Source organism: Balaenoptera musculus, chromosome 3 (genome assembly GCF_009873245.2).
Source record: "Balaenoptera musculus isolate JJ_BM4_2016_0621 chromosome 3, mBalMus1.pri.v3, whole genome shotgun sequence".
NCBI classification, from domain to species: domain Eukaryota; kingdom Metazoa; phylum Chordata; class Mammalia; order Artiodactyla; family Balaenopteridae; genus Balaenoptera; species Balaenoptera musculus.
The window spans coordinates 47,089,868-47,102,245 of NC_045787.1; the positions used below are offsets into that span (position 1 = coordinate 47,089,868).

At 39.9% G+C, this 12,378-nt stretch overlaps 1 protein-coding gene across 1 annotated transcript in view; it reads left to right on the plus strand.

Annotated features, from left to right (window-relative positions):
• ZSWIM6 (zinc finger SWIM-type containing 6) overlaps positions 1 to 12,378 on the plus strand; it is a 200,342-nt gene that overhangs the window by 118,639 nt on the left and 69,325 nt on the right. Inside the window, exon 2 of the mRNA XM_036848198.1 lies at positions 5,419 to 5,775. Within this exon, the coding sequence (XP_036704093.1) occupies positions 5,419 to 5,775 (357 nt within the window). The remainder of the gene's footprint in view (positions 1 to 5,418; positions 5,776 to 12,378) is intronic.

A 12,378-nucleotide genomic window follows, 5' to 3' on the forward strand; every position in this document is an offset into this window, starting at 1 on the left:
CTGTGAGGTTTGCTCTTATGGAATTAACTATCTTTGACAGATTATATTTTGTAAAGTCAAATATGTTTATTAAAAAAAGATTCATGTGGTTTCTTCAGTTTTAGTTCTTGAAAATAAACAGTTAATTATCCATGGTTTACCACAGAGCGCAGGATTACCCCTTTCTGCGTCCTCAGTTCTGTCATATAGAACAGCTGACTGTCCTAGAAGGAGATTTTTGCATTTACAATCCCAAAGCCGCTGGTCATCCGGGATTGTCAGAACTCCAGAAAGGCAAAATCCATTCTCAAGAACGTTACTTTTTGTTTCAAGTCACGCAGTACCTAAAGGATAAGACCATTGAGGGGTGCGGAGGAAGGAGTGGGGGAAGAATGTCTATAGTGACATCTCTAGTTATCTTTGAGGGAGGAATAGTCTCCTTGCTTCTCCTGTGGGTGCTATGGTATGATTAAGGACCCGGAGAGAGTGAGTTGGTGGAATTTCAAAGTTTCCTCAAATTGGAGAGGCCAAAATACACGACCACACAACCCTGAAGAGAGGCGTGATGGAACCTCCTACATGTTGACTCAGTATTGCGTTGTCTTAAAAACTAGCGTACCTGCTGTCCCCTCTGTGTGTATGTAATTTTCTTGTATCTAAAGTAAAGCCTCTTACCTCTAGCAACATCAGCCATCCCAACCTAAAAGTAAGGAGGGAAAAACCGCAAATAGACCTCTGAGCATTAAATAGTTGCCACAAATCTAGTCAAATTAGAGGTGCAGCTGACCTGAGGGCAAAGAATTTTCTATGAAAAAGGATAGCAGTATAGGAGGGGAGTCATTGTGATAGCTGATAGTAGAGAAAAAACAAGAGCCCGCTTAAAAAATACTGCCACCTGCAGTTGTCTCTTACACGGAATGCTGTCCCATTCACTTGGTAATACCCTGAATGGTCAGCTGATTAGGGTGGCAAGGTAGAACTTACATTTAGAAATATTTCCAACAAAAATAGTTGGCATTTTGAAAGGAGTTTGGGTACTTGAAAGATAATCTAGAATTACTTGGAAAATGAACATTCATGAAATGCCTTAATCTTGATGATATTACATTAATGAAGTGTACTTTTATAAGACATGAATGTGTTTATTTGTGCCCTCACACATCTCTTGAGTTAATTTGTTTTGGAAGTCACAATATTTTATAGTTTGCTTTTTAAAAAATTTTATGAGAGTGGTAAATATTCAACATAATATAATTGGATAGTAGGTGGGGTTTTCCCCCAGCATAATTGTACGATATCAGGATTCACTATACTGTACTTCTGACTTGTACAACTCACATGAATGAAGAAAACTGTTTTGCAAAACTATTTGAGGGCTTCGTTGGTTTTGCTAAGGGTCTCTCTTTTTAAAAAAATTTTTTATTGGAGTATAGCTGCTTTACAATGCTGTGTTAGTTTCTGCTGTACAGCAAAGTGAATCAGCTATACGTATACATATATCCCCTCTTTTTTGGATTTCCTTCCCATTTAGGTCACTGCAGAGCACTGAGTAGAGTTCCCCTGTGCTATACAGTAGGTTCTCGTTAGCTATCTATTTTATACGTAGTATCAATAGTGTATATATGTCAATCCCCATTTCCCAATTCATCCCACTGCCCCCTTCCCCCTTGGTATCCATACCTTTGTTCTCCACGTCTGTGTCTCTGTTTCTGCTTTGCAAATAAGACCATCTGTACCATTTTTCTAGATTCCACATATATGCATTAATATACAACATTTGTTTTTCTCTTTCTGGCTTACTTCATTCTGTATGACACTCTCTAGGCCCATCCAGGTCTCTACAAATGACCCAATTTCGTTCCTTTTTATGGCTGAGTAATATTCCATTGTATATATGTACCACATCTTCTTTATCCATTACTCTGTTGATGGACATTTAGGTTTCTTCCATGTCCTGGCTATTGTAGTGCTGCAGTGAACATTGGGGTACATGTGTCTTTTTGAATTATGGTTTTCTCAGGGTGTATGCCCAGGAGTGGGATTGCTGGGTCACATGGTAGTTCTATTTTTAGTTTTTTAAGGAACCTCCATATTGTTCTCCATAGTGGTTGTATCAATTTACATTCCCACCAACAGTGCAAGAGGGTTCCCTTTTCTCCGCACCCTCTTCAGCATTTATTGTTCATAGAGTTTTTGATGCTGGCCATTTTGAGGTGATTTGTGAGGTGATAACCTCATTGTAGTTTTGATTTGCATTTCTCTAATAATTAGTGATGTTGAGCATCTTTTTATGTGCCTCCTGGCCATCTGTATGTCTTCTTTAGAGAAATGTCTATTTAAGAAGGGCCTCTTCTTTGATAGTTAAATCAATCTCTTTTGAAGCACCTCTTACACTATAGCCTTGCAGACTATTTAAATACTAACTAGTCTAACTCTTTCGGATTCTCAGTTGTCTTGGCTTTGCCTGTGATGGGAGTTCTTCAGTATCACTTTTGTGGAGAGACAAAGATGTTGACTTGGTGGATAAGGAGAAATAAAATAGTGTTAAGCTGGGAGAGATTGATTTTATAAATGGTTAGTTTATGATAACTATCTTCCTATAGTGACAACTAGCTTCTTTTGTACACATATATATGTGACAGGTAGAAAACAGAGAACCTTTGCACTAAGTATACAGAATATACTTGGAAACTTTCTGGACTTATTTATGATCCATTGATCTTTTTCTTGTCTTAATCTGTGCCTGTCCCATAGACTTTTAATTATTGTAAGCTTTTAGTGCACTGGTATATAAGAAGACAAGACTGCTCTTATTATTCTTCATTTCTGAAATTTTCCTGGGTGTTTACTTTTTATGTGATTTTTTTTTTCTCATGGGAAAATACATTAAAATTTTTAAAAAATATGATTATATTTGCTATGTATCCTTTCTTTAATTGCGGTTTTCCAAAAAAACTTCTTGACCAAAAGAGATAGAGGAGGAGACTGGAATATCCATTTGAAAACAGGGATAATCTCTGTGGAAGAAAACCAGAGGTTACCGTATTACGGTTATCAAAATTCCTCATTGTGAAGCAATAATAGTGACTTGACTTTTGGAAATGCACTTGTTAAATTGATAATCTGGTAAAAAAATATGACAACACTTTTCTCTTTCCACTGTGTTGCTGAATATGAATTATCAAGATTAAGTTACATTACTCTGAAAGATTTCTCGTAAGTTGAATAATGTTTCTCCCAACGCCCTGGCCTAAAGGAACCCCTCTCTTGAAAGAGATAGTAAGTAGGGTTCAGATGCCCCACATGTGAACTCTAGGCATCATCTGTCTGTCCTTCTCATGTCACATCTCTGCAGCTCCGTGTGCAGCATCTTTCCAGAGTTCCCACGTGGTGAAAAGATCCTTCTCTTTGTGAATGAAGGGGAACCTGGAGAAATAGTGGCCTGTTAGATAAATTTTATTCAAGTAGCATAGATAGTGGAAGGCTGAGTCAGAGGCTTCATTACATTTCTAACATTCAAGTTTCTGTCAGGTACTTAATCCTGAGGTAAGTCTGTGGCCTGGAGGTTTCCCCTTAATGTGTATCACTGGCCTCTGCATGTGGCGTTCAGAGAGGGTAGATGGAACTGAATGGTGTGCCAAAAAAAATTCAGGGTAAGCTTCCCCATATATAGGGAAAAGGAGTGAGGGGGATGTATGCCCTGGCCAAACCGGACAAGACTGACGGACTGGTGGCAGCGGCAGCGAGAGGCAGTTTTCATTGGCGGTGAGCTGTGGCTAGAGCTATCCAAGGAGCCGTTGCTGCCTCTGCGGGTCGAGTGTCTCATTTCTGGATCCGTCGAAGCAGCGGCCAAGTGCCATTGGTCAGGGTGCAGTTTTCATTGGCGGTGAGCTGTGCCTAGAGCTATCCAAGGAGCCGTTGCTGCCTGTGCGGGTCGAGTGTCTCATTTCTGGATCCTTCGAAGCAGCGGCCAAGTGCCATTGGTCAGGGTGCAGTTTTCATTGGCGGTGAGCTGTGCCTAGAGCTATCCAAGGAGCCGTTGCTGCCTGTGCGGGTCGAGTGTCTCATTTCTGGATCCGTCGAAGCAGCGGCCAAGTGCCATTGGTCAGGGTGCAGTTTTCATTGGCGGTGAGCTGTGGCTAGAGCTATCCAAGGAGCCGTTGCTGCCTGTGCGGGTTGAGTGTCTCATTTCTGGATCCTTCGAAGCAGCGGCCAAGTGCCATTGGTCAGGGTGCAGTTTTCATTGGCGGTGAGCTGTGCCTAGAGCTATCCAAGGAGCCGTTGCTGCCTGTGCGGGTTGAGTGTCTCATTTCTGGATCCGTCGAAGCAGCGGCCAAGTGCCATTGGTCAGGGAGGTTGTGGAGGGTTCCTGTGTGGTTCTAAGTTGAGGTTACAAGGCCTCTAAGGCCCCTTGCCACTGGGTGATTTTGTGCAGCCATGTGTGCATGTGAGCATGTTTAACAGCCTACCTCTGTACCAGCTTTTCTCTGTATGATAGGAGAGAAAATAGTCATTGTGTGCTACTTCAGCTATGGTATGCGTGCGATTTGGTGGGCTTTGCAGTTCCCCCAGCACGTACTGCTCAGAGACGTTGCAGTATTGGGGCTGCCTGGAATAAAGGTGGAAGGGAGGGAGGAGTTTGTTGAGAAGAAAGCTGAGCTGGCCTGCTCTATTTTAAAAAGTTGTTTAAAAAAGGGTGGGGGCTTCCCTGGTGGCGCAGTGGTTGAGAATCTGCCTGCCCATGCAGGGGACACGGGTTCGAGCCCTGGTCTGGGAAGATCCCACGTGCCGCGGAGCAACTAGGCCCGTGAGCCACAATTACTGAGCCTGCGCGTCTGGAGCCTGTGCCCCGCAACGGGAGGGGCCGCGATGGTGAGAGGCCCGCGCACCGCGATGAAGAGTGGCCCCCGCTTGCCGCAACTGGAGAAAGCCCTCGCAGAGAAACGAAGACCCAACACAGCCAAAAATAAATAAATAAACAAAGTAAACAATGCCTTAAAAAAAAAAAAAAAAAAAAAAAAAAGGGTGGAATGGTGGGGGAGAAAACGACAGATCTAGGGGATCTTGGTCAGTATATACCACACATAGATTTAGAACAGAGTAATGATGGCTTACTCTAGGTAAGCTGTGATCTAGGTATAAGTATGATGTGGTGTATGAATATACATATATATAGGTGTGATGGTGGTATACTGCAGTAAGTGTTTTCATATGGCTGTGTAATGAACTACTTCAGCATGTCTGTTAAATAGCATTTATTTTTTACTTGTAAGGTGCAGGGAGAGGGAGGTTGGAGTGGCCTGAATGTTTTTACTTGAAAATAAAAGCTGTCATATTTTTTTCTTGCAGCTGTCAAGCACTACGCATTTCAAAAAATTAAAATATTTTGTAGCATCTGAATGCAGAAACTGAACTCTCTCCTCCCCTTCTTTCACATAGGTTTCCACTTGAGTGGCACAGTGACAGAACCTGCAATACAATCGGAGCCAGAAACTGTTTGCAACGTGGCCATCAGCTTTGATCGTTGCAAGATTACCTCAGTGACCTGCAGCTGTGGAAACAAGGACATATTTTATTGTGCCCATGTTGTGGCACTGTCTTTATACCGCATCCGCAAGCCAGATCAGGTCAAATTGCATCTTCCCATTTCAGAGACTCTCTTTCAAATGAATAGAGACCAACTACAAAAGTTTGTACAGTATTTGATCACAGTGCACCACACAGAAGTTTTGCCAACTGCTCAAAAATTGGCAGATGAAATTCTTTCCCAGAATTCAGAAATCAACCAAGTTCATGGTGAGTATAGATACTCATCCTATAGATTGCGTCTCTGGATTATTTTTCATTTATAAATTTAATTCTTTTGCCTGAAAATGAATTAAATATGAATTAGATCATCAACATTGCTCTTAGGTAGCTGAAGGTTTAAATTTAGTTTTGCATCCTAAAACATTTCTTTTGAAGTGTTTTGTACCTTCTACTAGATACCAAGTCTTTTCTGCTCAGAAAAATCTCTCATTTGTTAAAGCTTGGCTCTTATATGTTTATGTTTTGTAAAATTTCATCAAATACTAGATATCAGTTATAGTAAACACAAATTCACCTTTGTCAGCTGTTGTCAGTAAACTGACTTGCACATATTCAGAATATTTTTCATTTTCTTAAAAAATTTATTTTCCAAGGCAGTAAGTTTCTGATATGATGCCTCATATTAAGAAAGTAACTTATTCTTAGAAAAAGATGAGAATTTATATAGAGAGAGTTTAGGATATGACTATTATTGTGTGTAAGAAATCTCAATCAAAAAGGGTTTCTTTTAAGTCTTTTATACACTGAACTTGTTACCTCACTTATTTGTAAACACATGTATCAACTGTTAACATATAGTTGAAATATGGGACCCGTCAGTCACTCACCCCTATCCTTTTAGGTTTTCTTCAAAGTCCTTACTTGATGTAGCAAATATAAATGTTTAAGGAAAGCAGTTTGAGATCATTTCTTAAAAACTTTTAAAATTGTGAGATATAGCACAGAAAAGTACATAAAATATGTATGTGTAGATTAACAAAGTGAACCAACATCCAGGCCAAGAAATAGATGGCTCTCGGCACTTTGGAGGGTTCCACATGTCCCCTTCCAGTCAGTCACAGGCTCCTTTCTGTTTCCCATGGTAACCCTTGCCTGATTTTTTATGGTAATCACTTCTTTGGTGCTTTGTGTTTTAACGTTAACATCACTAAACACTGGTTTAGTCTTACCTGATTTTAAGCGTTATGTATCTGACTTCTTTCATTCAAAATCATGTTTATATGATTTACTCATATTGTTTCATGTACCTTTAGTTCATTCATTTTCATTGCTCTAAAGCAGCACTAGAAATACCAATAGAAGTACAGTGTGAACCACATGTATAAGTTAAAATATCTTATTAGCTTCACTTAAAAAGAAGCAAGTAAAATTAATGTTAATAATGTTTTATTTATCTCAATATATCTAAAAATCAATTCAACATAGTCATATCATCCCAACATTCATGAATATCAATTCAACAAAAATATTGATATATTTCACTTCTTTTCCATATTTAGTCTTTGAAAATCTGGTGTCTGTTTTACACTCACAGCACATCTCACATCAAACTCTAGCCACATTGCAAGTGTTCAATAGCCACATGGTTAGTGGCTACCTTATTGGACAGCACATACTCTATAGAGTATTCTAGGTATGAGGACACCACAGTTTGTCTCTTCCACTGTTGATGAACCTTGTTTTGAATAGAGCTGCTGTGAACATTGTTTTACAAGTCTCCTGGTATCTTATGATACTTTTAATATGTCTTTTATGTCAGGGGAGAATCCACATAGCCGTATTTCTTCTAGTGCTCTCCATGTCAGTCTCAGCTTTACTAAAGTAGCTTTTATAAGGTGTGTAAAGCATTTTACTTGGTAGAGTCTGCCAGTGTTGAGTAACAGGATTGTAAACAACTCTGCCACAAAAGTACCCTGGACCCACCAAAAGCACATGTATTCAAGGACTTTTTAAGTAGGCTTCTGCTCTGTCATATCATCTGTCTCAATCGTGTTACCTTGTGAAAATTCAGGCCAGCTAACAGTCATCGCAGAGATTCTCAGGAGCGTATTTGTGGCTTCCTATTAAATCGCTCATTGAAGGCAGAAGAATAGCATATACCATTTCTTCAAACTTCTATGCACTCTCTCTTTTTCCTTTTTTTAAAATTCATATATTCCATTCGGTCATTTTGTCCTCTGAGTTTTAGTTTAACCAGAGGTCCACATCAACAGTAAGGTGTTTGTTCTGCATTTGTCTTCCTTGTTTTAAAGGGTAGCAGCCCCCAAAGTTTCTTATCTAAAAGCTTTTAAAATGCATTTCTGTGGTGAAATAGTGGGACTAATGAAACAATCTAAACTAAAGTTGGATGTGAGAAAGTGTTCACATGACATTATATTTCTCTCAGACTTTCTAAAATTAGAAGAAAAAGATATCTAAGGAAATATCAAGGGCAGAATGCAGGTTAGCTTTAGACTCAATGTGATTTTCAAATAACTTCTGTATGAGAACAGCTTCACGAAAGCAGTGAACTTGAGAAGTTTATCCTGCCAGCTTTCTCTCCACTTAATTTATCATAAGATTTGCTCCTGGCCTGGAAATGGGCCAATTACACAAGCTGCCTTCCTGCCTTCCATTCTAGTGTGACAAGTGGCAAAAAAAGAAGAGAGGTAGAAAGCAGGCCATGACCTTAAGTGTTGAAATGGGAAATCTGCTCCCTGGAGGGTCTTATTTTAACTGTTAGATTGATGACTTAGTAGGGGGTGGGATTTAAAATGTTTTGCAGTTATTTGACTACATGGTCCCACCTGCCTCCAAACATCTGTACATTAAGCATTTTCTAACTCATTTTTAAAGCAGTATTTCCTTGTATGGTTTCGAGGGTGTATTTTTTCTTTGAGAAAAATATCTTGAACATGAATATTGGGAAGAGTTCATTTTTCTCTAAGGAAAAGCATCACTTTTACCTTGCTAGATAAATAAGGTTAGGATAGGATTTAGATTAGATTATCTTAATAGGTATCTTAAACAGAATGAGGTTTAGCTTATCTAAATCCTTTATAAGAGAAAGTCATAATATAATTTTTCAGTAAATACAAACTATGTTGATAACAGTAGGTTTTTCCTTTTCCTTGTGAACTTGTCCTAATGCTTCTTAAAATTCTATTAGTTGCTTTACTTACTATTTTGAAATATTTTATTTTTAAAAGAATTTTATGCTGAGGAATTAAAAGCTTTTTCGAGTCTATTTCAGGCATATTGTTTCTCAAAATTTCCTTGTAAGCTACATATTGCAAATTTATAATTGTAATAGTTTCTAGACTAAGAAACCAAGGAGAATGGGTTAGTGACTTATCCAGGGTCACAGATTGAGTGAAAGTAGTCGGAATATAGACGTAGTCATCATAATAGTTCAGTCCTTGTCAGTTTTTTACATTTCATTTTGTTTTCATAAAATTTCCTGCATAATTGTGATTAGATTAAATCAATCACTGTATGCTAAAAAGTGGGTGTAAGATAGTTAATGTTAATGGCCCTCCAAGGAGATTGCCAGTTGTAGTTTTGCATTGATAAGCAAAATTGTTTGTCTTGGTTTTATATTAAAATGAAACTTTCTAGCTTCCATATTGTTAAGAAAAAGCTATTGTCTTTGCTAAGTATTTATTTAGAAATTTACTGATTTCTAAGTATTAACCCACTCTCTTGATTAATTCATCTCAGCCTTTTTTGGTCTTTTATGCTTCTTATTAAAGGAGTGCATTATAAATTAGTAAATTGTGGTGTAGGGACAGAACATTGAATTTGAAACCTGGAGGCCTAGAGTACAGCATTGTCTCTTCTGTGTATTACCTATGTGACCCTGGGTGAGACTCATTTTTTTTTCTCATATTTAAAATGCTCATAATCTTCACTAGCAGCGTTGGAAAAATTTTAGTCATATAATATATACATGTGTAAAATATTAAAGAAAAGAGAGAGTTTATATTATGTTGGGGTACCCATAAGTAGTCATAGTTAAAAAGAAGAGGGAAGAAACCAATTGGGGTATGGATGATAATAGAGTTGTAGGTCAGCTTGCTGTGCTCTGACTCTGGCACATATTTCCTCCTCTTCTACTTTTTTTCCTTTTGCTCTTTCTTTTAGTGACCTCCCTATGGGAGGGCCTGTACTGGGCAAACTACAACAAAAAGGGACAGATTGAGTGGAAACTGTGGCATTGGCCTCTGCTTGGAACAGAGGGAAAGGATGTCATTTCCATGGCCCTTTTACTCCCAGAGCTTGAGTCAATCCCAAAAGTAAGCTAGATTCATCCCTCACTTCAGTGCCATGTGTCCAGAGATACCATCTCAGTTAGCCAGATGTAGAAGGGATGTAAAGTTGACCCTGGAGCAACTTGGGGGTTAGGGGCATCAACCGTCTGCACAGTTGAAAATCCACATGTAACTTATAGTCAGTCAGTCCTGGGTACCTGCGGTCCTCTGTACCTGTGGTTCCTCATGCCCACAGTTCTTCTGTATCTGCAGTTCCACGTCTGCAGATTCAACTGGGGATTATGCAGTACTGTAGTATTTACTATTGAAAAAAAAATTTCCCTCTAAGTGGACCCATGCAATTCAAACCCAGTTGTTTAAGGGTCAGTTGTATTCATGTCAGGTGAGGGTGGACACGTGACATCTAAGATGTTTTCCACTCCCGATTCTGTGACTCTTTGGTGACTGTATTTTTTACAGAGACATAGGAGGCACCTAGGATCCATACTCCAAAGATGTACCTCTTGTAGTTCTACCCAAGTGTGCATTTGAGTGTTGTTCTTCATCAGACATTTCAATTTGTTTGAGGATGGTTCTTATAAAACTAGCACTATAAATTCCATTCATGCCTGCCTGTCCTGCTTAATTTAGCCTTCGAATGCGTCTGTGTCCCAGCCATCATATATATCAGTCTATTCAGTCTCTTCCAGATATTACCAAACAAGCAAATCTATTCGGCCATCCCATGTCTGTTGTATAGCTTATGTTTACTTGATTGTAAGCTCCATCAGGGCTGAAACTATGACCTGTGTATTTTGCCAGCCTCCCTAAGGACAGTATTTAAGAAGTAATGGGCACACTGGGACTTCCCTGGGGGCGCAGTGGTTAAGAATCCGCCTGCCAGTACAGAGGACACGGGTTTGAGACCTGGTCTGGGAAGATCCCACATGGCGTGGAGCAACTAAGCCCGTGCGCCACAACTACTGAGCCTGCGCTCTAGAGCCTGTGAGCCACAACTACTGAGCCTGTGTGCCACAACTACTGAAGCCCACGTGCCTAGAGCCCGTGTCCAAAACAAGAGAAGCCACCACAATGAGAAGCCTGCGCACCGCAACAAAGAGTAGCCCCCGCTCACCGCAACTAGAAGAAGGCCCTCGCGCAGCAACGAAGACCCAATGCAGCCCCAAAAAAAAAGTCCAGGACCAGATGGCTTCACAGGTGAATTCTATCAAACATTTAGAGAAGAGCTAACACCTGTCCTTCTCAAGCTCTTCCAAAAAATTGCAGAGGAAGGAACACTCCCAAACTCATTCTACGAGGCCACCATCACCCTGATACCAAAACCAAAGATGTCACAAAAGGGAAAACTACAGGCCAATATCACTGATGAGCATAGATGCAAAAATCCTCAACAAAATACTAGCAAACAGAATCCAACAACACATTAAAAGGATCATACACCATGATCAAGTGGGATTTATCCCAGGGATGCAAGGATTCTTCAATATATGCAAATCAATCAATGTGATACACCATATTAACAAATTGAAGAATAAAAACCATATGATCATCTCAATAGATGCAGATAAAGCTTTTGACAAAATTCAACACCCATTTATGATAAAAACTCTCCAGAAAGTGGGCATAGAGGGAACCTACCTCAACATAATAAAGGCCATATATGACAAACCCACAGCAAACATCATTCTCAATGATGGAAAAACTCAAAGCATTTCCTCTAAGATCAGGAACAAGACAAGGGTGTCCACTCTTGCCAGTATTATCCAACGTAGTTTTGGAAGTCCTAGCCATGGCAATCAGAGAAGAAAATGAAATAAAAGGAATCCAAATTGGAAATGAAGAAGTAAAACTCACTGTTTGCAGATGACATGATACTATACATAGAAAAGTCCTAAAGATGCCACCAGAAAACTACTAGAGCTAATCAATTAATTTAGTAAAGTTGCATGATACAAAATTTATACACAGAAATCTCTTGCATTCCTATGTACTAACAACGAAAGATCAGAGAAAGAAATTAAGGAAACAATCCCATTTACCATCGCAACAAAAAGAATAAAATACCAAGGAATAAACCTTAACTAAGGAGGCAAAAGACCTGTATGCAGAAAACTGTAAGATACTGATGAAAGAAATCAAAGACAACACAAACAGATGGAGAGATATACCATGTTCTTGGATTGGAAGAATCAATATATATATTTTTTTAAATTATTTAATTTATTCATTTTTGGCTGCGCCGGGTCTTTTTTGCTGCACGTGGGCTTTCTCTGGTTGCGGTACGTGGGCCTCCCACCACCGTGGCTCCTCCTGCTGCGGAGCACGGGCTCTAGGCACGCGGGCCCCAGCAGTCGTGGCATGCAGCCTCAGTAGTTGTGGTGCGCGGGCACAGCAGTTGTGGCTTGCAAGCTCTAGAGTGCAGGCTCAGTAGTTGTGGCGCACGGGCCCAGCCGCCCCGCGGCACGTGGGACCCCCCCCGGACCAGGGATCAAACCCGTGTCCCCTGCACCGGCAGGCAGACTCTCAACCACTGCACCACTGGGGAAGCCCCGGAAGAATC